The sequence below is a fragment of the Mus musculus genome, chromosome 9, assembly GCF_000001635.26.
Source record: "Mus musculus strain C57BL/6J chromosome 9, GRCm38.p6 C57BL/6J".
NCBI classification, from domain to species: domain Eukaryota; kingdom Metazoa; phylum Chordata; class Mammalia; order Rodentia; family Muridae; genus Mus; species Mus musculus.
In genome coordinates, this window is record NC_000075.6 from 32,195,300 (window position 1) to 32,220,862 (window position 25,563).

General features: G+C 39.1%; 1 protein-coding gene across 7 annotated transcripts in view; it reads left to right on the forward strand.

Moving 5' to 3' along the window:
* Arhgap32 (Rho GTPase activating protein 32) overlaps positions 1-25,563 on the forward strand; it is a 251,819-nt gene that overhangs the window by 178,675 nt on the left and 47,581 nt on the right. For 6 of the 7 annotated variants that reach the window (NM_001370957.1, XM_006510445.4, NM_001370958.1 and 3 more), the window contains one exon: positions 12,885-12,966. The exons of the other annotated variant lie outside the window; for it this stretch is intronic. In NM_001370957.1, coding sequence (NP_001357886.1) covers positions 12,885-12,966 — 82 coding nt within the window. The remainder of the gene's footprint in view (positions 1-12,884; positions 12,967-25,563) is intronic. 7 annotated transcript variants of the gene reach the window in all.

Sequence of the window (25,563 nt, forward strand, 5' to 3'; positions counted from 1 at the left end):
TAAACATAGGTATTTGTAGTATGCTGATAGTTGGAATCATAGAATTCATAGCCATTTTCTACATATTTGTAGAATTCATACACGTATCATTTCTTGCATTTCTATACCCTGCAGCTCATTTGTTGTGTTCTTTCAGAACAAATTATCCATATCAGTGTTACAGTATGCCATAGCTTACATATCCATTGACCCACTGGAGTACACCGTACTGTTACTGTGTTCTAGCAAGTATGAGTTAAGTTGCTATTATATTTACTTATAGGTGTTGTGTAGATTTTAAGCTAAAACACTGAATCCTAGGAGTAAAGCTCTCAAATACTGCCTTAGTAGTTAAAGGGTAGTATGCCAGAGCCCTCTGGTATATTTTGTCTCTGTTACTAGGTAAATTCAAGTTTTCAGCTGGTAGCTGGTTAAGACCAGCAATTTGCTACATTATGTTCAATGCATTTGTCCTAGCCAGACCACAATTTGCTGTGGAAGGCTAAGTTCATCCATGGGTTTAAATTATACCAGGACTCTTTTTTCTTCAAACTTCTGGGAGTAGAAAGTGCGAAATTATATTAACTACAGTCATTTGAAATTCTGAAATGTGTGGGTTTTGTCTCCTAAGGAGTATACTGAATCGCTTATCTTTGTTTTCTAAGGTTTTCATCATAATACATACTTCAGGTGGAAAAGAAGCCTTCCCTGTTTGAAAATAACTGGCACCACTCTCAGATTTATGTTCCTAGTGTAGAGCCCTCTTCGGATTATGGAGGAAGACCTTAGAGTGCTTTTTTTTTTTTTAAGTAAAAGGTATTATACAAGCATAGTGGTTAGCATCTTAGTTCATTATCAGTTTAAGTGCAGTGCAGTCAGAGGGTTTTTGTTTTTTGTGTTGGGGATGGGCTCCACTTGCATCAGAATGGCCCAAAGTGTTAAGATGTGTTAAAGCTAGATCTTGACATCAGCATCTCAGAGCATGGACCAGGAGTGTAAGTCTTATAGCAAGCTCCACAGATGGTTTGATGCACATGTGAAGCCCACTGATTCAGCCTGCATAGATGGGAGGAGTCAGTACAGTTCGCCATCGCCCTCTCTTCCCAGCTCATGGGTGTCTTCCTTCTCTACATCAGCACTGTGGCTAATTTAGAAGATAAGTCTGTTTGGAGGTATCAGCATTTTGGAATCCTTGTGTTTGCTTAGTTCACAGGATGATCAAGGATTACCTGTTCTATGTTTCAGTTATTCCAGAACACTCTGTAAAGTGTTTCTGTCCCTCATCCCCCGCCCCCCCCCAAAAGAAGGAAAAGAAAAAAGCAATTTGCAAATACTAGTACTCTACCCAAGCAAACACTAGTAAAGTAACCAAGAGTTTAATTTGCTTCTATGTAAGTGATTGTCATAAAGTGTAGGTACTTGGAAATCTTGCCCCTCTCAAAAAGCTGCACCTTTTCATGACTAAAAATTGAATAGAGGGCCAGGCATGGTGGCGCACACCTTTAATCCCAGCACTGGGGAGTCAGAGGCAGAGGCAGGCAGATTTCTGAGCTCGAGGCCAGCCTGGTCTACAGAGTGAGTTCCAGGACAGCCAGAGCTACACAGAGAAACCCTGTCTCAAAAAACCAAAAAAAAAAAAAAAAAAAAAAAAGTCATATTAGTAACAATTTCATTTAGAACATCACATATTTTCAAGAGCAGAGGGATATATGGTACCTAGAAGCCATTTCATAAATGTGTATGTAAGCTGTTCTAAGTGCTTTTTATTAACCTTTAATTCTCACAACTTTAGATGCTGGGTCTTTATATCATATATGGAAAAAAACTTAAACAGCCTACTGTTCAATGCAGAGCCCACATAGAAACAGGCATTCTGTGTAAAGAACAGATAGATCACAGTAGCAATTAATGAACAGTAGTGACCTCTACTTGTCTACTTGTAAAAATAATAGATTGTTGCTGTAGATAAGATGACAGTGGGCCATCTGCTTTTAAACTGTTACTTAAGTGAGACTAGAGACAGGACCAGGGAGATGGCCCAGTTAGATTGCTTCATACACAATCAAGACTACAAAAGTTCAGATTCTCAGAATATAGGAAATGCTGACTGGGTGTGGAAAAGCTCACTGGGTGTGGGAGTGGGACCTTGCCTCAAGAAGAATGAGAAGGAAGAGCTATTATGATTACCAATATCAACCCTGTCTCCAAACGCACGTGCACACAGGCAAAGTACACACACACACACATGCACATACACACAAAGAAAAAATCTAGATGGAGAACTGTAGAGAAGTTGTTTCACTTAATAGGAACAGTAAATGTACGATGCAGCCATGATTAGAACACTACAGATCCAGAACTGAGCTCGGCCTGCCTCAGCTCTGCCTTAGGCCACAGACCTGGGTAAAGTGTATATGTTTTCACTCATTGCTGACATACAGTTTTCAGGTTGGTGCCATTGTCATCACTGATACTCAGAGATGACCTTGCTACTCCCTAGCGTCTTATTACTGTACACCAACAGAACATATCCTACCAAGTGACGGCTGACACTTCAGTCTCACAGAAGCCATTGGTGAGACAGTTAAGTGTAGTAGTTATCGAGCTCTTCAAATTCTACTTTCTCCCTGCTTGATAAGTGTCTTCTAAGACTTTTCTGTTTGACTCTAAAATAAGTTACAAATAATACCTCTACCTATGTGCATAAAGGGAGTCCACAGACTTAATGGTATTTAATGAGAAAGCTTAACAAGGCCATTTATGATTGCATCGGAGAATAGTCTTACAGCTACCTCTAAAAAGAGATGTGAATGATGTGTATGCTGTGCACTGCAGAACCTTACTGCCTAGTGAGACAGCCCAAGTAAATGCAAAGATGTACCATGATTGGGTGTTGGTAGGCTGTGGTCTTAAGCTGTTCTTTCTTCCCAGTTTGATCGTAGTTAAAAATCCCCACAAGCTTTTTGTAGAAATTGATGAGCAGATTAAAGAATTCACATGGAAATACAGAGGATGTAAGAAAGAAAAACTACCAGTTAGAGAGCAAGCACAAAGCGAAGCTCTGCATAGAACTTCAGTATCATGAGCTTGTGGGACTGATGCAAATAAAGGCAGTTTAGTGGAACAAAGTAGAGTCTAGAGGTAGACCCACATATGCAAGGAGAAGTGATTCAACAGCCATCAGAAGTCAGTTCAATTGAGGAGCATTTTACCTCCAAAATGAACTTTAGTTTTTGTATGTTGCATCTAGTGGGAAAACGGACTCAAAATGGATCACATACCCAGAAGAAGAGGAACTTTAAAACTCCCCAAATGAAAGATAGGAGAAAATGTTTGTGGCTTTGGATTAGGGAAAATTTTTCTAAATGTAATATCAAAAGAAAAATTTGTAAAATACATTTAATTTTATCAGATTGTAAAATTTATACTACTTACAAAGCACCATAAAAAGAATAGGAAGGTAAGCACAGACTGGGAGCAAATATCTGTAGTAGTTAGATCTGATGACGGAAGGCCTTGTCCACAGAGCATACAAATAATTCCGAGAGTCACTAAAAAAAGGAACTTGGGTCGACAAAGTGAGTTCCAGGACAGCCAGAGAGAAACCTTGTCTTGAAAAACAAACAAAACAAAACAAAACAAAACAAAACAAAAACAAAAAAACAAAAAAGGAACTTGGTTTCAAAGAGGAACAAAAAAATTAGTGCGTGCGTGTGTGTGTGTGTTTGTGTGTGACTGTAACCAAAAGAACTTGAATGACAAACACATACATTTCAACGCCAATAATACCTAGATAAAACAATGGAGTATAGCCTCAAACTCAAGTGGCAAGGTTGAAGAATTAGAATCTTACCCAGTGCTGGAAGGTAGGGCTGCTGCGTGCCAGTTTGGTTTATATTTTGGTGGGTTTTTAGGTGACTTATATACCTATTGCATTTCTTATCAATTCCATTCCATTCCTAATGAATTACACAAGAAGAAAGACTATGTTTATACAAAAGCTTGAACATGAATGTTTATAGCAGCTTTATATACAATAGTCTAAGACTGTAAATAAATGATTATATCATCTGTGATCTACAGACTAACAAATAAGGATATGATAGCATGCACACAATGTAGATTTACTTAGGAATAAAAGGATTTAATAATTTATGCATGTAACAACATGAATGATCTTCAAAATAATGCTGTATAAAAGGAGACAGCTCAGCTTTATTCCACAGGACTTCATTCATATGAAGTTATAGGCAGTCCAAAGTAATGTGCAGTTGTAGTGACCAGGGGTTGCCTGGCAGCAAGGGTAGAGGGCAAGATGTGAGGAAGGAAACCTTTGGGTTGGGTTGATGATGTTTATGTAAGCTACCTTGACTGTGGTTTCAGAACTTGTAACAATGTGCTTTTAAAAGCACACAGTTCATTGTTTACCAATTGAATTCAAGAAGGGTAAAAGAAAAAAGTATATCCAACCAAGCTGAAAGTTTTTGTGTCCTCCATTCATTTACTCTTCTTCAAGTCACCTTGTAGGTTTGCTATTACCTTTACTGCACTGTTCTTGCAGACTTCCAGTGACATTCTGCTTCTTATGCCTCTCGGCCCTTCTACTTCCAAAGTCCTTTCACTACTAGATTTCTTCCTAAAACAGACCTTCTGTCCCTCTGATATTCAGAACTTTCTGGTTTCCTTTTCTACAGAAAGAACTTCAAACTCCTTGCTGTGACAAAATGACCAGTCATGATTCTGCTCACCTGTTCTCATTCGTTCTCTGTCTCTGGCTTATATTTCGGTGATCTACCATTAAAAAGGATGTAATTATTTTTATTACAAGCAGGAGAGTTTTGCCTGTGTACATGTAAGAGCACTGAGTGTGTGTGTGTGTGTGTGTGTGTGTGTGTGTGTGTGTGTGTGTATTTGTGTGTCTGGTACTGATAGAGGCCAGAAATGCAGCACTGAATCCCCTGGAATGAAGTATGAAGTTACAGGCATTTGTGAACTGCCATGTGGGTGCTGGGAACTGAGTCCAAGTCCTCTGCAAGATTAGCAAGTACTCTTATCTGCTCACCAATGGTTTATTGAATAAACTTACTTGTCAAACATATTTAACCATTAACTCACTCCAACTTAAACATACTACTCTTTTTTGTTCTTGTGTCTTTTTAAACAGTAAAGGAAATTAATTGTTTTAAGGCAGTTATAATTTATTTTGTCTTATTTGTTATTTCCTTGATTTAACCCAGAAAAGAAACAGAATCTCCTCAGGTGTTTGCCATTCAAGAGATACCTCTGCCCCATTCTCCAAGTTGTGATTGAACATTCCCTTGTTCTTGCATTTCCCATCGCCCACTTCTTGTATTTACTGTCTCCAGCCAGTCTCAAGTCTTAAGTTTATCATTATAGTAAAGCTGATAAAAATATTTTCTCCCTAGCCCTCACAAATGTGTAGTTGGCACCATACCCTTAAAACAAAAGGCAAATGAACAAGAGAGAGCTAAGCTGTATTAGCATGCCATGCATGTAACATGAGACAACCCCAGTGGGCAGAAACTTCAAGAGGTGGCCTGGAGGCTCGCTTACCTCCAGCACAGAGACTTTTGGGAGACGTGGCAATGCTAGGAAAAGCAATCCCAAAGGTGGGGAACTAGTGAAGAGACAGATTGTAGGTAGGTTAAGGAGCTAGAGGAGTCAGGTTGGTTCCAAGAGCCGCCCCACTCTGCTCCCCAGTGCCGTTGCTAGGCCGTTGCTAGGCTGGTACTGGGGATGGATGAGATTAAGTACTCTCTAGGGTGGAGGAGGAGAGCTCTGACCTTTGACCTGCCTCAGGCCAGGCCTTACTGGAGAACAACCTGTGAACTGAAACTAGAGAACGGCCCTGGGTACACAGGTATAAAAACGCAGAAATAGAAATTCAACGTTTACTGATAATAAATCATAAATTTTAATCAGTTCTTTGATATACATATGGTTTTATTACTTATTGATGATATACTTCTTTACATACATATTAAACCTTGACCACAGGTTTATACTGCAAGATATAGGACAATCATCAACATTTATATTTGATCATACTTGATTTTTTAATCATCAATGCTAAGTTTAACACTTTGAATAAATACCTAATATAACATTAGAAGTATGTTTAGGGCCATTTCAGAAAGTGTTGGAAGTTCTCTCTTAAGTTCTGATCAAAATGTATTTATGATTTTTATTAAACAAGACTCAAAACAGCAGGGTATTTTTGCTTTGTTTTGTTTTTTGTTTTTGTTTGTCTTGAGGTAGAATCTCTCTACATAGCCCTGGCTATCCTTATAGACCAGTCCGGCTGCTAACTCACAGATATCTTCCTGCCTCTGTGTGCTGGGATTAAAGGTGTCTCCCAACATATTCTGCCAAACACCATTTAAAAAAATCAAGCATTCTAATAAAATGGTGAATTTTTTGGGTGAATTTGCTTCCTTTTTTCTAGGGCTTTTAGATGTGTTGTCAAGCTGCTAGTATGTGCTGTCTCCCGTTTCTTCTTGGAGGCACTCAGCGCTATGAGTTTCCCTCTTAGAAATGCTTTCATTGTGTCCCATAGGTTTGGGTACGTTGTGGCTTCATTTTCATTAAACTCTAAAAAGTCTTTAATTTCTTTCTTTATTCCTTCCTTGACCAAGGTATCATTGAGAAGAGTGTTATTCAGTTTCCACGTGAATGTTGGCTTTCCATTATTTATGTTGTTATTGAAGATCAGTCTTAGGCCATGGTGGTCTGATAGGATACATGGGACAATTTCAATATTTTTGTATCTATTGAGGCCTGTTTTGTGACCAATTATATGGTCAATTTTGGAGAAGGTCCCGTGAGGTGCTGAGAAGAAGGTATATCCTTTTGTTTTAGGATAAAATGTTCTGTAGATATATGTTAAGTCCATTTGTTTCATAACTTCTGTTAGTTTCACTGTGTCCCTGTTTAGTTTCTGTTTCCACGATCTGTCCTTTGAAGAAAGTGGTGTGTTGAAGTCTCCCACTATTATTGTGTGAGGTGCAATGTATGCTTTGAGCTTTACTAAAGTGTCTCTAATGAATGGTTCAGAGATGCACTATTTGATAGTTACTGAAAAGTGATGGCAGGAAATTGGAAGTCTTTGTTTTAAATAAATGTTTCTGTAAGAACAGAAAATTTTGCATATATAGTAAAGCCACTGTAAATCTTAACATTCAGTCGTCTCAAATCTAACCCGAGCCATTGTGTGTACTCCATGGTGCGGTGGTGTGTGTAGTACATTGTGTGTACTCCATGGTGCGGTGGTGTGTGTAGTACATTGTGTGTACTCCATAGTGCTGTGGTGTGTGTAGTACAAGTGTGCCTGTTGTGTGCTCAGAGCCCAGACTACAGTTCTATGAGACAGAGGAAGGAAGCACTTCCACAGACAGCTTAGGCTCATTGATATTTGATTTATAATTACGTTTTAGTCATTGCGAATGCAGAAATGTTTTACTATTGCCAAATTTTTATGACCCCATTAGGCAGAGGGAAGACAGAGTTCCCCTGGATTTTGTCTTCAGCTCACTATTCTTTGCATTCTGGGGAGGTAGACTCTAGTTTTCTTTTCTTTTCTTTTTTCCTTTTTTTTTTTCTTTTTCGAGACAGGGTTTCTCTGTGTAGCCCTGGCTGTCCTGGAACTCACTCTGTAGACCAGGTTGGCCTCGAACTCAGAAATCTGCCTGCCTCTGCCTCCCAAGTGCTGGGATTAAAGGCGTGCGCCACCACGCCCGGCTTGACTCTAGTTTTCTTGAACAGCCATAAATCACAAGTCTACTCCTAAACCCAAGTCTGTGACGTCACGCGCCATGTGTCATTTCTGGCGTAATGCACAAACATTTGTATGATTCTTTTTATTTCTCAGATCTAAGCTTTCATCAGTATCAGATTGCTGTCTTTCTGACATTTCTTCTCTTGACTGAGGTGGCACAGTACTTTTACAAGTTCTGGCTGGTTTTCTGTTGCTTGGACCAGATTATGCCTTATATTCGACCCCTACATTTTGGGGAGAATTAACTTCTCATTTGCTGTGCTCTGGGCTCCTCTTTACCGGTGGAGCTTTAAATAGCATGTTTCTGTTAGTTCCGAGATTGATATCCCAATCTCTGACCTCATTTCTGAATCCCAAACCAGTCTCCCAGGCTGTAGAACTATCTTTTTCTAATGGAAATTGGAGAGTGGGCATTTCAGAAGACATCATGATGTGTTTTTGTGGGAGATGAAGAGTATAGGGAGAGGAGCGACTTAAGTAGAACCCGGAGCGAGACTTGTTCACCACCAGTGCGTGCAACCACAAATGAACTAAGGGATTGAGAACGTACCCTCCACTTTTCAGGTCTCTTGTTGCAGTAGCTTCTGCCTGGTTTGTTTTGTTTTGTCTCTTCCTTTTTGAAAAATAGTGAGTTCTACTTTTAGCAACTCATTGGAACAGCTGGATCTAGTTTTAAAATGTTAAACAATTTTTAAAATGTTAAACTGTGACCTGTCATCTGTTTGTGTGAGAAGGTTGAGGGAAGGGCCTGAAGGTCTGACTGGGGTTAGTCTAAAACAAAGTAGGCTCTCTGAGAATGGTTGTGGCAAGGAGAAAAATGTGAATTTCTTAGAATTCCTACTGGGTTAAATATTCTCAGGTATGTGATTTTCTTTAGAAATAGAACATGTAGATATAAAAAAGTATTAGTTTTCTTTGGGGTGTTGCTGGATTTGGTTTGGCACAAGATTAATATGGAAAGAAATTAAGGACATTGGCTTAAATGTTCAAATGGTCAACAGGGTGTTCATACCGGATAGAAAAAAACAAGGGGAAGTATAGGTATGAACGTATTAGAATCCCTTGAATTTTAGCATTGGTTATGGAATAGAAACACCAGAGATTTAGGGGGGCAGGTGTTGTGGTAAATCTCTCCAACCCAAATATGCCCCAGCAATGAAAACACAGCACAGTTAATATGGTTACACGCTGCGCCCTAGATTGGGCAGATCTACGCTACACTACCCTCTTCCACATCTATGAGACCCCTTAGAACTTGCGGTTTCTCCAGGCCTTGTGCTTCTGCTCCACTTGTCTTCTTCTTGCTACTCCTCTGCATCCTCTCCCTCTTCCATTTTCCCCTTCCTCCCTCCCTCCCACCTTCTGCTCCTCCTTCCTTTTTTATCTGCCCAATCATCCGCTCTCCTTTATTTTACAAAGTAAGGTGGGAAGCAGGTTTACAGGACATCACCTGAGTGCTGACTCACTCCTTGTTCACAACCACTCACGGGAGAATGGAAGTAGCATCAAATATAATTAGCTCCAGGGCTAGCCACAGCCGGCAGGAAGTTTTACTGAGAAAAGAAGAAACTGGAGTTTTAGCTTTCTGAAGCCAAATAATCCCCACTGAAGAAATCTGGTGTGACCGAGCAGCAGTGGAACTGTGCTTATTAGCTCAAAGCCTTTGCTCCTCTGAAACCTTGTCCTCTCACCGGAAAGCAAGCCTGCAGGTCTGTGACATCAGTGACAGCATTGCTGCGGGAGGCTGAAATTCCTTCTAGGTTTTGGTTGCTGAGTCACAGACCCCCCTGGAGCTGATCCTCTAAGCTATCAGTGCGAACAGGAACAGAAACAGGAGCAAGTAGATAGCTATAGATTAGGGGGGAGCTGAACTAGTGAATTAGTGCAGTTGTTAGATGCAGTTATTCCTAAAATCTGCAGTATATAAGTTCACAATAAATGAATTGTATTACAATACAGTATTTTCTAACTGTTCTATTATATCTTATTTTTTGTGTTCTTGAGGTTCCATTTTCTCCTGGGTTTGTATGATACAAATATTATATAACCAAGTGTTACTCTATATCATTTTTCAATCCCGTTCCCCATTGGCACTTTAAAACCAACTGTGACAGGGTGTTTGTGCCACAAACACCAGCAAAGGCCATGAATCAAAGCCATTTTCTTCACTGGGAGCTATTATTAAACACTAGCACACTTGCAGGTATAATACCCCTCCCTCGACTTTTGCTGTAATGCAGAAACTTAAGGAGAAGCCTACTGACTGACGTCATGTTTCTTCCTCCTCTTGTGTACCCCTCCTGACTCTGTCCCAGCCTTCCTCAAGATCATTCGTTGTCTTCTTTTAATATCTTTTTTTGTGCCTCTTCTTTCCAAAGCTGAATCTTATTTTGATCCCAGATGATTAAAAGGCGTGATTCTCTTCTTAGCACTGATGCAGAATAAGATAAGAAACAAGATGGTAGAGCAAGTAGGTCCAGTTGCCAGGGTTTTAGACATAGTCACTACTTAACACATCGGGTGGTTTAGACTTTCCTATGTGCTGCAATAATTACTTGACATGTGTGTGTGTGTTTGTGTGTGTGTGCATGTATGTATATATGTATGTGTGTGTGTGTATATATATATATATATATATATATATATATATATATACATATATATATATAAAGTCTATATATGAACTGTATTTTTAGTGTTACTTACATTAGTGAATAATATTTTCAACAGAATACAGTTTCATTTGTTTATGATGGATTATTTATAATAGGAACACAGACTCTGTTTGCCTTCCTCAAATATATAAAACTATTTTAAATAATAGATCCTTTCACCATTAGTGATACTTAAGAAACAGCAAAATAGAAAAAAAAAAAAGGTAGATGTTGTCTACAGTGGAGTCAGCAGCTTAATGATGATTAGGCAAAGGCCTCTAAGATTCTCTAGTTTTCATCGTGGTTAGGTGATGGCTGAGATGCCTAAAAGCCCAAGAGAGACAGGATCGTAGCCTGACTCCTGTTGTGTTCACATATGCATTAGTTTCCTTGGAATGCCAAATCTAGAACTGAATATCTGATTTGCCCAATGTTACAGTGTGTGAAGCAGTGTGCCAAGAACAGGGATTACAGTGAGATATTCAGTTGCTATGCTATAAATCTGCACAGGGTAGGAATGGACTTTTTCCATTGCCTAAATTGTACATCGAGACAAACTTAAAAGGTAAACGTAGTGAACATAATGACATAGTCTTCTGAAGAACCCCGCCAAGCTGTGGACAGTTTCCGTAGGGAAGTGATCAGAAACTCCTTAACTTGCCAAGTTTCGGATAGCACCTGAGTTCAAGAACTAGACTAGGTATTTTTACTTTAACTCTGGAAGTGTACACGGTGCGTTTCCTCCTTTCAGAAGTTGAGAAACTGATTATTCAGGGCTCAGCCTAGAAAGTGAGTGAGATATTTTCCAATCTAGTCTTTATGCCAGGTTTCAGGTGTTTATAAATTGAACGGAATTAAGCTATTATGGGAGGAATGACATTTGAGAGTACCTTAGCTTATGTACACAGAGAAAAAAAGATGGTATAATATCATCTATTCATCTGGTGTAGAAGCTAGAGCCCCGAAGTCTTCATTAGCCAGCTTACTAGGATAATAACAGCATTTGGCAAGTGATTACTATATGCATTCTATTAGACTAATCTGTTTAATACTCATGTACACCCTTTTAGATAATTATTATCATTGTGTTTGGAGAAGAGAACTAAATTACAAAGAGGCCAACTTGCTTACCTAATATATCAAGTGGCCTCTTGCTTTTGACAGGGATGTCAGTCCGTGTGCCACACATCCTCTTGTAGAATACATACAAGGAAAAAAGGGGATTTTAAAGTTGGCTCTTATACAGTCTAACCAATCTTGCAAGGATTTTTACTTGTTTGGAGAAACAGAAGTTGAATAAAATATGTGTTAAAAGAATTTTACTAATAAAACATATTTAATACATCATTTTGCAAGACATGGCTTTAATAATCCCCAATTCAAAATTTTAGGCAAAGCTGATAATCTATTAACAACTCCTTTTCAACTTACTCTGTGATTTTGTCTTTATAGTTTTAAGAAGTACCATAGAATATTCATCCAGAATTAAATGATAATAATGTAGCAAACAAGTCTGTGAAAATAACCCCACACAGGTGGGAGCTGCACAGCTCAGACTGTATGAGTCACGCTCTTGGAAGAGTCGCACTCTTCCTCAGTCTGTCACAAAGGGAGGTGCAGAGGGACGGAGCTTGCATATTTCGCCTTTAACATCTGCTGCATGGTGTCCCGTTTTTATCCCTATCTGAGGAAACATCTATAAATATTGGTAAAGATTTTCATTATACATTTTCTCAGATTGTTTATCTCTGTATCCATACCTCCGAGTGCCTGGAACGCGGTATTTTCTAGATGCATCTTGTTAGGGTTTCACCTGTAAGGCAGTATGGTGTGCTCTGCTCTGCAATGCCAGGCAGAGGCACTGGGTGGAACGACCTTTTTCTTCCTTTCTTCTTACCTGCCCTGCTGATTCCTTAGCAATAGTGAGTATTGTAATTTTAAATGAGTCAATATTTCAGAAATTTATTTTTACTATGTTAATTTTAAATGAAAGCCATAGGAAAGTGAAGAAGATACTCATGAAACAATTTGAATTATGGCTTTGTGTCAGTCTTTTTTAAAACTCAACATAAACATTGATTGTAGTGATATCAGTGCCACTAGATTAAGATCTCAGCAAGGTAAATCATTAGCTAGTAATAGTTTTACTGATTTGATGCTTAGCTTGTAGTCAGATTAGATATTTTGGTTGATATAAAAGAAATTCCGGGCATTTAAAACAGAAACTAACAAAGAAGACTTGGATATTTGGACTGAAAACTACACACAGCTTCATATACTCATAGCAACAGATTGTTTATTATTTGTTTGTGTGACTGTCATCTGGTATCCAGAGCCTTGGAATATTAGAATCATTTGGGAAGGGCTGCGGAGTACATTACTGGAATTGAATTGGCAGTGTTCACACACTGGTCTGTTTGCTGGATTGGAATCCTCTCTTTGTTGCTTTTCTTTAGGTGGGACTCTTCCCTGGTCATTGTGTCGAGTTAATTAACCAGAAAGTTCCTCAGTCAGTAACCAACTCAGTGCCAAAACCAGGTGAGTTCCCCTTTTTCCCTCTGTGTCACTGTGCCCAGCTGGCTGCGGGTACATGCACTATATTTTGAAAAAGTGTTTTGCTTGCTTTGCTGTTCTTTGCATTTATTGATGTAACGCATGTTTTATATGGTTTTGATTTTTAAGTGCTTTCCTTTGTGTAGAGCGTGTTACAAAAGGTTTATGTGCATTTCAGTGTTGGGTAATTTTGATGGACTGTGGGTTAGGTTGAGCTTTGTCATTATTTGCTTTTACAGGGACCTTGTAGGAGGCTAGGTAGTGGTGGATAGGTGAGTAAAAGTTAGAGAAGTGACATGGTCTGTAATCCCAGTATATGGGAGGGAGAGGCAGGAAGTCAGGAGTTCAAGACCAGGCACACACACACACACACACACACACACACACACACACACACACACAAGTGAAAGGAAGAGACAGGCTGACCAACCCACCTAATCTGGGTGGTATGACTGACTAGTTGAAAATTAAAAGATGTAAAGAGCATGTATTTTATCTTCAAGAATGGGCATAAAACAGTTTTGAGCAGCCTTTCTAGTCATGCAGTTTACTTCTGGTAAATATGCCCCACAGGCTACAGAGGCTGTGATGCTGAAAGTGATTTATGGAATGAAGAGATGGGGTTTTAAATGTATGTGAGAGGTTTTACCTGGGTGGGATTCTGCTGAATTCCCAGTGGAGGATGCCTGGTTTCATATGCATTTTCATTTTTATTTTCTAAAGAAATTGTCTAATTGTGTAGGGCAGCTTGGCGCAAACCTTCAATCTTCCTGCCTCTGCCTACCGAGCATTAGGATTAGAGCTGTGTGCTAGCTGCATGGCTTGACATAACTGTTTAAAAAGAAAATCAAGCCGGGCGAGGTGGTGCTCACCTTTAATCCCAGCACTCCGGAGGCAGAGGTAGGAGGATTTCTGAGTTCGAGGCCAGCCTGGTCTACAGAGTGAGTTCCAGGACAGCCAGGGCTACACAGAGAAACCCTGTCTCGAAAAAAAAACAAAAAACAAACAAACCCAAAAAAACCAGAATGAGTTTTGGAGGGAACAAGTAATGAAATCTTACATTCCTTTGTTTCTTTCTTTTTATGTTAATGAAAGAAGGAGAAATTCTGGGCCCCAAAACTCATTTGAGCTGTTTTTCCTGAAGCACCCTGAGAGTTTAGGACTCATGGTTTGAAGCAGGAAGAGAGAAGCTTCCTGCTCCCTGTGGAGGGCTCTGCCTGGCCTGCTCTCAGCACCCATCAGGCAGTGCGTGCCAGGCATGTGGGAGTGCGGAAGGGGAGCGGTCTTTCACAGGGTACCTATTTCATCATGGGTTAGGGATCATTGTTCCAGTTTCTCTCGTGCCCGTTTGTTTATTTTAGGGAGACTAAATTTATTTCTCAGTAAGGAAAAGTATTCAGAATAGTCTTGTCTTGCATGCCTGCTTGAGCCAGGATTCTCTCTCATCTTCAAGCAATTTTTTCCTCTTTAGAGTATTTGATTGATAAATATTTATCAGTAGCTTCGGTGATTATGTTTCTTTTACAGTATGGCATTAGTCATGTAAAGGGCATTTTAAATATAATTTATATACCATGAAGTTCACCCTTTTACAATTCATAATTCAGGGCTGCAGGCAAGATGGCTTCGCAGGTTAAGATGCTTGTCACCCAAGTTCCATCCTCAGAGCTCACGCAAAAGTAGAAGGAGCAGAACTGACCCCATAGAGTTGTCCTCTGGCCTCTGCACTTTTTAAAATACAGCACACACATACACACAAACAAACCTTTTCATATTTATAAAATAAAATACATATTTCAAGGTCTTTAGTGTCCTCATAGTTGTAAAGACAGTATGGGTTGTCTTTATTATCCCCAAAAGAAATCCTGTGTCAGTTAGCAGACATTGGAAACTCTTCTGCTCTACCCTCTTTGTCTGTATGGTTTTTCTATTCTTGATGTTTTATATTTTGTAGCTGGCTTCCTTCACTCTGCATAATGTTTTCAAAGCTTTCCATGCTGTAATATAGCTATAATTTAACATTTGCCTATTTGTGTGTTGTTTTTATTTCTGACTGCTATGAACAATCACATGTAAGTTTTAGACATGTTTTCATCTTTCTGGTATATAGTTTTTTTTAATTAATGTTTTGATTAATGTAAAACTATTTGGTTTCCTAATGATACATAGATATATACTGCTATACTTTGCCCATATTCACTCACAACTACTCTTACATGTTGTGTTCTCCCTCTCAGTGGTCTCTCATTCAAATAGGTAACTGCTTTCATGCTGTCTAGATTCTGCACCTGAGGGGGACCAGACAGAGTTTTGTCCTTTAGATCTCACATGACAAAATGCATGTGTGAACTCAGCCTTCTCCTTCCCCATTACCCTCTCTTACTTGTCGCTGTCTTTAGACACGTTTCTCCCCAGCTCGTAGTCACTTTTCTACTCCATGTCACAGTGCACATATCTAAATCTGGATTTGACCTGTGAGGAGAGATGTGATAGCTGGCTTATTTTGCTTTACACAATGACTCCAGTTTCATACATTTTCCTATAAATCACTGAGTTATGGCTAATCTCAGTTGTCACCTTGACACACCTGGGAGCAGTCTTCTTTATGGCTGATGTGTGTATGTGTCACACTTTAAAAAAATGGTTTATCTGTTGATGGCCAATCTCTCCTGGTTCCATATTTTGGCTGTTGCGAACACTACAACAGTAAACATGAATGTGTATGTGTTTATGGTCTGCTGGTGTAACTTCCTTTGGATATGTGTCCAAGAGTGGTGTATTAATCACTGTTCTCACTGCTGTGACAAAAAACCGACAAAGCTACTTAAGCAGGAGGCTTTGTGTTGACCTAGTGTTGGGATGCTCACAGTTTGCCATGCTAGGCAGGGCCTGGCGAGGGGGATACGAGATAGTGGGTCACATTATGTCTTTGGTCCATGCCTCAGGGTTACTGCTGTTGTGATGAAATACCATGACTGAAGCAATGAGGGGAGGAAAGTGGTGATTTGGCTTACACACTTCTACAGCACTGGCCATCTTTAAAGGAAGTCAGGACAGGAACTCATACAGGGCAAGAATCTGGAGGCAAGAACTGATGCAGAGGCCATGGAGGATGCTGCTTACTGGCTCGCTCAGCCTGCTTTCTTATAGAATCAGGGACTACCAGCCCACACACAATGGGCTGGGCCCTCCACCATCAGTCCCTAAATAAAATCAACCGAAGGCTTATTGCCAGCCTATCTTATGGCGGAATTGTTTTAGTTGAGGTTCCCTCCTCTTAGGTGACGTCAGTTTGAGACATAAAACTAGCCAGCTCAATCAGGAAGTGGAGATATGAATGCAGCTGGCTCCTTCCTCTTTTCCCTTTTTATTCAGTATGGGAATGTAGTCCGTGAGACAGTACTGTCCACATTCAGAGTAAGTTTCCCCGTTAAGTCTCTGTAGAAACCCCATAAATATGCTCACAGGCATATTTATATATCCGAATCATCTAGGTGATCCATATGTTTATTGTCCATTTATATTTCTTCTAGTGAGAACTGTTTAATTTACTTGCCAGGTTATTGATTGAATAATTTGTGGGGAAATCTTTATAGTCTAGATGGTAACCTCTTCTGACGTGTACAGTTGACCAAGATTTTAACCTGTTCTGTAAACCATCTCTTCACTCTGATAATTGCTTTCTTTGCTGTGCAGACAATTTTTAATTTCATGCACCTGTAGTTTGTCAGATCTTGAAATTATTTCCTCAGCTATTAGAGGCTTTTTCAAAAAGTCCTTTCATGTGCCTATATCTTAAAGTGGTTTTGTATTTTTTTTCCTCTAGCTGTTTCAGAATTTCAGTTCTTATATAAAGTTTCAGAACATAGATTAAGTTTTGATACATTTGGAACTGATTTTTGCATAGTATGAGAGGTGTCGGTCTGGTTTCATTCTTTTGCATGTGTATATCTACTTTCCCGAAAACGATTTCTTTAATCCTATACATGCCTACTTACATTACGTGGCTTGTTTCTAGACATTCCATCTACTCTTCTCTTAAGAGAGAGGGGGCAGGCAAGAGAGGAGAGAGAGCCACCTGCCGTGTTGTTGGGATGCTCTAGTGTGATGTTAGATCGGAACCCGTGCTTTTACTGCTGAGGGTCTCTTTGGCTGGTCAACACTCTTGTTCTTCAGTCAAGATTCTTTTCTTCCAGTTCTGTGAAGACTGTTGTAAGATGTTAGTAGGATTACATTGAGTATATAGATAACTTGGTAATACAGCCATTTTCACAATATTAATTCTTCTAACAAATAATCATGGGAAGTCTTTCTTTTTTTCCATTTTTTTATTAGATATTTTCTTCATTTACAATTCAAATGCTATCCCAAAAGTCCCTTATACCCTCCCCACACCCTGCTCTCCAACCCACCCACTCCCGTTTCCTGGCCCTGATATTCCCCTGTACTGGGGCATATAATCTTTGCAAGACCAAGGGCCTCTCCTCCCAATGGTGGCTGATTAGGCCATCCTCTGCTACATATGCAGCTAGAGATGGGAAGTCTTTCTATTTTCTAGTGTCTGCTTCCATTTCTTCCTTTGTTTCTTAAAATCTTCATAAATGCCACTCACCTTGTTTAGGCTTAATCTTAGGTAGTTATTTTATTTTTTAAACTATACTGATTTTCCCTCCTCTGGATGTCTTTCTCAGCACATTCATTGTTGGTGTGTAGAAAAGCTACTGACCTTTGTATGTTGATTATGTATCTTCTACCTTGTTAAAAGTGTTTATTTGGGCTGGTGAGATGGCTCAGTGGGTAAGAGCACCCGACTGCTCTTCCAAAGGTCCTGAGTTCAAATCCCAGCAACCACATGGTGGCTCACAACCATCCATAACGAGATCTGACTCCCCTCTTCTGGAGTGTCTGAAGACAGCTACAGTGTACTTACATATAATAAATAAATCTTAAAAAAAAAAAAAAAAAAAAAAAAAAAAAAAAGTGTTTATTTATGCCGGCCAGTGGTGGCGAATGCCTTTAATCCCAGCACCTGGGAGGCAGAGGCAGGAATTTCTGAGTTCAAGGCCATCTTGGTCTACAGAGTGAGTTCCAGGGCACACAGGACTGCACAGAGGAAAACCCTGTCTGGAAAAACAAACAAACAAACAAACAAACACCAACAACAACAAAAAAAGTGTTTGTTAGATCTAAGAGTCTTCTGGGGGCTGTTCTGTAGGGTCTTCTAAGCTGTGTGCAGAGAAGGACAATGTGCCCCTTTCCTGTCTATGTTCATTTGACACTTTCTCTGCCCTTACTCTTTAGTTAAGACTTTAAGCACTGTACTGAATTAAGAGTGTAGTGATTGGATATCTTTATCTTTCTCCTGATTTAGAGCCTATGCTGTCAGTTCCCCTCTTATTGTAACATTGGCTATAGGTTTACCGTAGGTAACCTTTATTATATTGAAGTATGTTCCTTCTTATTCTTCAATTTTTTAAAGAATTTTTATTTCTCAAACTTTATCAAAGGCATTTTTGCATATAATTAGATTATCACCAGATTTCAATCCTTAAGTCTATTTATATGATTCCTTTTGTTTGTTAAACCATCTGTGCTAGTTAGTTTTTTTGTCAACATGACACAAGCTGAGTCATGGGGAAGAAGGAACCTTAATTGAGAAAATGCCTCCTTACCACACTGGCCTGTGGGCAAGGCTGTAGGGGTACCCCCTTGATTAATATTGATGTGGGAGGTCCCAGCCCACTGTGGACAGTTGGTCCTTGGTCATATAAAAAAAGGAACCATAGAAAGCAAGCCAATAGCAACATTCCTCTATTGCCTCTGCCTCAGTCCCTGCCCTGACTATTCTTTAGTGATGGATTGTGACTTGGGAGTTGTAAGTTGAAACAACCTTTTTCCTTCCCACGTTGCTTTTGGTCATAATGTTTTATCATAGAAGCAAGCTAAGATACCATCCTTGAAGCCTGAAGCAAAATGAACATGGTCATGATGTTTGGGGTTTTTTTTTTTTTTTGCAAATATTTTATTGGGAGTTCTTGTGTCTCTATTCATTTTGGAAATTGGTCTGTGATTTTTCTCTGTTTGTTGTGTCTTTCCCTGTTCTTAATATTTGGACAACGCTCAGATTCACAAAAGGGTTAGATGGTGTTCCTTCTCTTTGTATTTATGGAACAGTTTGAGAAGAACTAAGTCTTCTTTGGAAGTCTGGTAGAAGTCAGTGGTGAATCTTTTGAGTCCTGAGATTTGGGGAGGGGGGAGGGTCGTGGTGGAGGAGAGGATCTCTTTTCCTTTTCAATATCATCGATTGTTGTGGATCTTTTAAAGTTGTTTTTAATCTCTTAATTTTTGTGGGTTGTATGTTTCTTAGGTTTTTTTCATTTATATTTTCTATTTGTTTCAGAATATGATTTCAATTTTTTTTCCAAGACAGGGTTTCTCTGTGTATTCCTGTCTGTTCTAGAACTCACTTAGACCAGGCTGGCCTCGAGCTTAGAAATCCACCTGCCTCTGCCTCCCGAGTGTTGGGATTAAAGGCGTGCGCCACCACGCCCAGCCCAATCTGAATTTTATTGGAATTTGATGTACCTTTTTTTAATGTTTAATTTTGTTATTTTGGGTATTCTGGCTTTTGACTTTAGATAAGGTGTTATCACTCTTTTCCCCTCCCAGCCCCTCAAAGAGACAACTCTTTGGTTCATGTCTTCTTTATCTTGTTAGTCTCTTAGTCACCATTTCATTATTTTTCCCTTTTGGTGTTTATTATTTCTCTCCTTCTGCTGTTTTGTATTGGTCTTGATTTTTCTATGGCTTTAAAGTACATCATTATGTTGTTTATTTAAGCTCTGTGGATTTTTAATCTAAGGATCCATTCTGTAAACCTTCATTTTTTTCTGTTTTTGTTGCGTCTCAGAGGTTCATTTTCACTTAGCAATATTTTTGTATTCTCCCTGACTTCTTTAATGTCCATTGGTCATTCAAGAATACGTTGTTCAATATTTCAATTATTTATGTAGTTTGAGTTTTTATAGAAAATAGATAGTTGATATTAATACTAGTTGTATTGCACTGAAATCTCAACTTGATTATATTTATTAAGACTGGTCACATGACCTAGAATGTGGTCCACTTTAGAGACTGTTAATTGAGCCTTAGAGGGGAGTATATATTCTGTAATTTTTGGATAGAAGATTCTCTGTTATGTCCATTTCATGTATGGTGCAGTTTAACTTTGAGGTGTATTTGTTGATGTTCAATCTGGTGTACTTATTGCTATGAGTGGGGTACTGAAACTGCCCATCATATTGTCTTAGAGCACATCTATCCTGTCTGCCAGTATTTGTTAATGACATTGGGAACTCTAACATTTGGTATACATATACTGACAGCTGTTATCTTTGTTTTTCTCTTTGTTATTAACTAGTGGCCTTTTAATATCTTCTATTGCTTTGGGTTTGTAATCTACTTGATAACTTCGGATGAGCCTGTTTCCTTGGTCTCCTGCTGTGACCAGCCAGGTGTACTGTTAGGCATCCTTTTGCTCTGTGTACTGTTGCCACGGACGTTGTAGGAGCAATCTTCTAGTTGGGCCTTTAAAAAAATCCCATCAGGTAGCTATTGTCTTTCAAATAGAGAGCTAAGACCATCTACAGTTAAGGTTCTTGCTGAATCCTGTAATTTTTGTGGCTACTTTTTCTCCTTGGTTAGACTGTCATTTCTTTTTAATTATTTACTGCAGTGTTGGCTTGTTGGTCATGAATTGCTTTACTATATGCCCTTATTTTCTAGCCAATTTAAGAATACAACTTTGCTAGACACAGCAATGTGTAGTGAGTATTTATTCTTGAGGCTTAATTCCTAGCACCACTCAGAGAGGAGCAAAGGGCCATTGTAACAGCAGCAGCAGGATGCCAAGCAAGATTCGGAAGGATTCTCAAAGTCAGCTGCTCTGTGTGGCAGCAGCATGACTTAGCAGCTTTTACTTATTATTTTTTCTTGATGGTTTTCTTTGGTGGACTCTACCAGTACACATTGAATGGAAGTCGAAAGCATGCATACCCTTGTTTTATTTACAGTCTTAGGGGGATGATTTCAGTCTTTGGCCATTGGGGAAATTGTTATTTGTGTGCAGTTTCATTGATGTTTATTATCAGACCAAGGGACTTTTCCTCTAGTTCCGTTTTGTTCAACGTTGTAAAAGTAGTTGCCAGATTTTTAGGAAAGCCAAGTTATTCAGGTGATTGTGGATTTTTATGAGTACAACAAAAAATGTTGTAATTTCTTTATCGTTGTTTAATCTGTCTTCTTGTGTTGGAAGCTAAAATTTTAGTAGTCATTATGTCGCAACTTGGGTAATTTCAATCAGAGGTGTTCTTAAAACCCTGGTTTTAAAAACGTAATTTAACAGTGGCATTAAAATGATCTGTATTAATAACATATTTCATGTTTTCAAGGAAATGTAATGCTTCTCATAATAGTAATCTCAGAAGCCGTTGCAGTGGAGAAAGTTAATCACCTGGAGAAAGGTTTACGTTCATAGAAGTGCAAGTCATTTTAGATCATTAGGAGACAGACAAGTATACCTTCAACAGCTAATGGCTTATCTTTTAGAACAACTCAGAGTTGGCCTAAGGAAAAGTGCATTCCTAATACAGATTGAAAGAGCTGATGCACATTCAATCAGCCTTGGGCTTGTTTCACACTTTAAAACTGTCTTTGCCTACAGTATAAACAACTCGAATGTTCTATTTATTTTTAACATTGCCATCTGTCACTGTAGGATGCCAAATCGGAAAGATGCATCTATAGTTTGAGTCTGAAAACTTAAAGCTCCCTATATTATTATTCAACAAGGGCAATGGGAATTTTTTCCCCTTTAAAGCTGTTTTTTTTTTAATGTTCTTATTGTGTTCAATAACTCATGTAGATGAAAATGAAACTGAGGTAGTGTGTCCTGACCAAGACAGCAAATAGCCTTAGTGCTTAAGGGGGGAAGGTACAATTTTGAGAGAACAGAAAGGGAGGAGAAGCAGGGGATAGCAGGAGATCGCTGGATGGGAGAAGCTGCAGCTGTGCCCTGAGGGGAGGAAGTGCATCTCCTCTGGGCTTGGGTTGGTGGCATTCACTGAGGAACTATTGGTATCTCTTACCAGTTTGGAAACACTCAGCTGTTGTCTCCTCTCTTCTCCAGCCCACATGACTTACATTCCATGGTACTCTCTCCCCGATCTTGGGCTCTATTCTGTTCCCTCTATTCTCTTATGTCTTTGTATGGATACTTTATATTGACGTGTCCTCAACTTCAAGTGATTCTGCTTTCTGCTCTGTATAGTTTTCTCTTAAGCTTATGTGAAAAATTCTTAAACAGTAATGTCATAGCTTCATTACCAGTATCAACATGTGTGATCTTTTAAAAATTATCTCCTTGGTGACATTCTACGTCTATCACATTACCTAACCTTGTCTGTGAGAGAGATGGGGTGTGGGTTGGGGCGGAAGAAGGAACATCAGGACTAGTGGGAAGCAGAGTATGCTTCTGTTGTTGTCCTTCAGACAATCTTTAAATGACTCCAACTTCTCAATATTAAAAGGATCACTAGACCAAAAATTCCCAAGCAACCTTATTTTTCATTCCATATATATATATATATATGAACCTCAAACATAGCACACAGACATTACCAGCCTCCAGAACACAATATGAAATATTCCTAAGGAACATAAAGATTTAGTATATAATAATGAAATTACAGTATACTTTTGATATATGAGCTTCAGAACACAAAAGACCAGGGACCCTAATTGAAATAGTGTACAGATTTTTTTTTTTCAAGACAGGGTTTCTCTGTGTAGCCTTGGCTGTCCTGGAACTCACTCTGTAGACCAGGCTGGCCTCGAACTCAGAAATTCACCTGCCTCCACCTCCCAAGTGCTGGGATTCAAGGCATGCACCACCATACCCGGCTCCAGAAAATTTTAAAAAGCCCTCAGTAGTAGTTTTAATACTGTGATCATTTAGCACATTTAGCACAGAAATAGTACTGAGTTCTCTCCTAGAGCCTATGACCTATGTAACCACATGTTATTATATATATATATATATATATATATATATATATATATATATATATATATATATATATATATATATATATATATACGTTATGAACTATAATAAGATCAGAGCATCTGTCAACCTTCATCAGAGACACTTCTCCTTGGGGTAGGTAGCAATTAACACAAAGACCCAGCTGATCAACATGCAGAGAACAAAAGCCTGTAGAGTGTTCAGCCCCAGACTAGACATGTCATTTCTCTTGCTAAGACTCAGGAATCTTAGCAGAAAAGAGGGCAGAAAGATTAGAGGTGGTGGATGATGTCATAAAAACTGTTTTCCAGACACAACAGGAGTACCCACACATATGAACTTGCAGTGTTTGTGACATCATGCATTAAACCTGCGCAAGTTTCAGCCAGACAAAATCCCTTCATAGAGGGCAGGAGGGTAGCTATGTCACCACTCCACTAGCTGAGCAGATATTAGCATTTTTTGGCAGCTGTGAGAGGGAAAATCTTGTTTTGTTTTTATTTTGTTGTTGCTGACCACAGAACAGCAGGCCTAAATCTCAAGATTATCTGGATTACATAAACTAGGCCAGATGGAGACAGAAGTAATTTTTTTACAGGAATCTCAAAGTTGGATGCAGTGGGCCTGGAGAGTTGAGAGGGTAATGGGGAGGAGGTGGGGAGGTGAATATATTCCAAATGCATTCTATAGGATTCCGATGCCTTTCTAGATTCTGCAGGCATCTGCAATACAAGTGGTGCACAGACATCTATGAGAGCAGAACACCCATATACAGACAATAAATAAATCTTCAAAAAATACGTTGTATGAAGTTTTTCAGGAAGTAATAATTCTTAAAAATATAAAAATGTCAATATGAAGTTATAGTTAGCAAAACAATTATAGGTAAGTTAAAGTAGAAAAGAGATCTGTCTGTCTCAGGTACATACTCCTAGCTGTACTTCAGTTTCCTGTTCACTGATTCATGTTATTTAATCCCCAGGTCAGAAACAAGATCTAGGTAATTGATACAGATAATTATTTGGTTTAAAACTAATACACCACAAATTATTTTTTATTGTATATATTTAATGTTTTAACCTGTGTCCACACCATGATACATACATGAGGACAGCGGGCATGAGTTAGTTCTTTCCTCCCATCACGTGGGTCCCAGGGACAGAACTCAGATCTTCAGTCTTAGCAGCAAGTGCAGTAACCTGCTGAGTCATCTCTCGGCCCTGATTATAGTATTTATAGTCAATGGTGGGAGAGGAGCCTCTCTGGATGCCCCCATAAATAGGCTTGCAGGGTGTATTTTTGTCCTCTGTTTGGTAATAGCCAGTTTCATTCTTCTCCGGTAGCAGATACAGAAATAGCTTAGCTTTCATTTTGGGGAAGAACTTTATAATTAAGCATGTAACTGGTGAGATCTTTACATTTATTTAAGAAGTAATTTAATATGACAACATATCAGTCTGATTCGTTAGTATAGTTTTGAAATGAAAAATAAAAGTCTCCACAGTCTTTTGTTTGTTTCTTTGTTGTTTGGGGTAGTGCTGGGAGTGGAGTTGATGCCTTTGGCTGCATGGTGGTCAAGGGCTGTATCCCAGAGCAGCATTCCCAGCCTGCAGTGTTGGATCTATTTGTTTGTTTTTGTTTGTTTGTTTGAGAGTTTCAAAACCACATTTTGTTTATACCTACCCCTCCCTCTTACAGTGTTCTTTTAAGGCAGAATTTCCTTGTGGTGTTATTCTAAGAAAGTGTTCTAGTGGTCTTCTAATATCTTCCTTTCTTTGTTGTTTTACTTGTGAAGTTGCTAATTACAGTTCTTTATTTCTTTTTGTTCTTCCCTCCTTCCCTCCCCCTCCCCTCCATCCCTTCATTTTTTGAGTTTGTAGTTCCTTTATTGGCATCTTCTTTCAGGGTCACTTTATCTGAAGTGACCACTATCTTCCTTATTTTATTTGGAATGTTATCTTGAATATTCTTCCTGCTGCACATACACATATGTGAGACTGATACTTTAATAAGAATCACGTTTGGGGCCAGACGTGGTGGCGCAGGCCTTTAATCCCAGCACTTGGGAGGCAGAGGCAGGCGGATTTCTGAGTTCGAGGCCAGCCTGGTTTACAAAGTGAGTTCCAGGACAGCCAGGGCTACACAGAGAAACCGTGTCTCGAAAAACCAAAAAAAAAAAAAAAAAAAAAAGAGGTTTGGACTAGTAAGGTGGCTCAGTGGTCAAAAGCAGTGGCTGCTCTTCTAGAAGACTCAAGTTCAGTTTCCAGAGCCCACATGGTGGCTCACAATCCTATGTAACTCCAGGGCCAATGGGATCTGATGCCTTCTTCTGGCCATTGTGGGCACCAAGCATGCACATGGTACACAGATATACATGTAGGCAAAATACTCATAACAGGAACACAATTAAAATAATGATTTAAACAAGAATACGAGGTGATAAAGTCAGTATCTTTGATGGAAGAGTCAGAGGAATACAATGTAAACATTATGTCAAG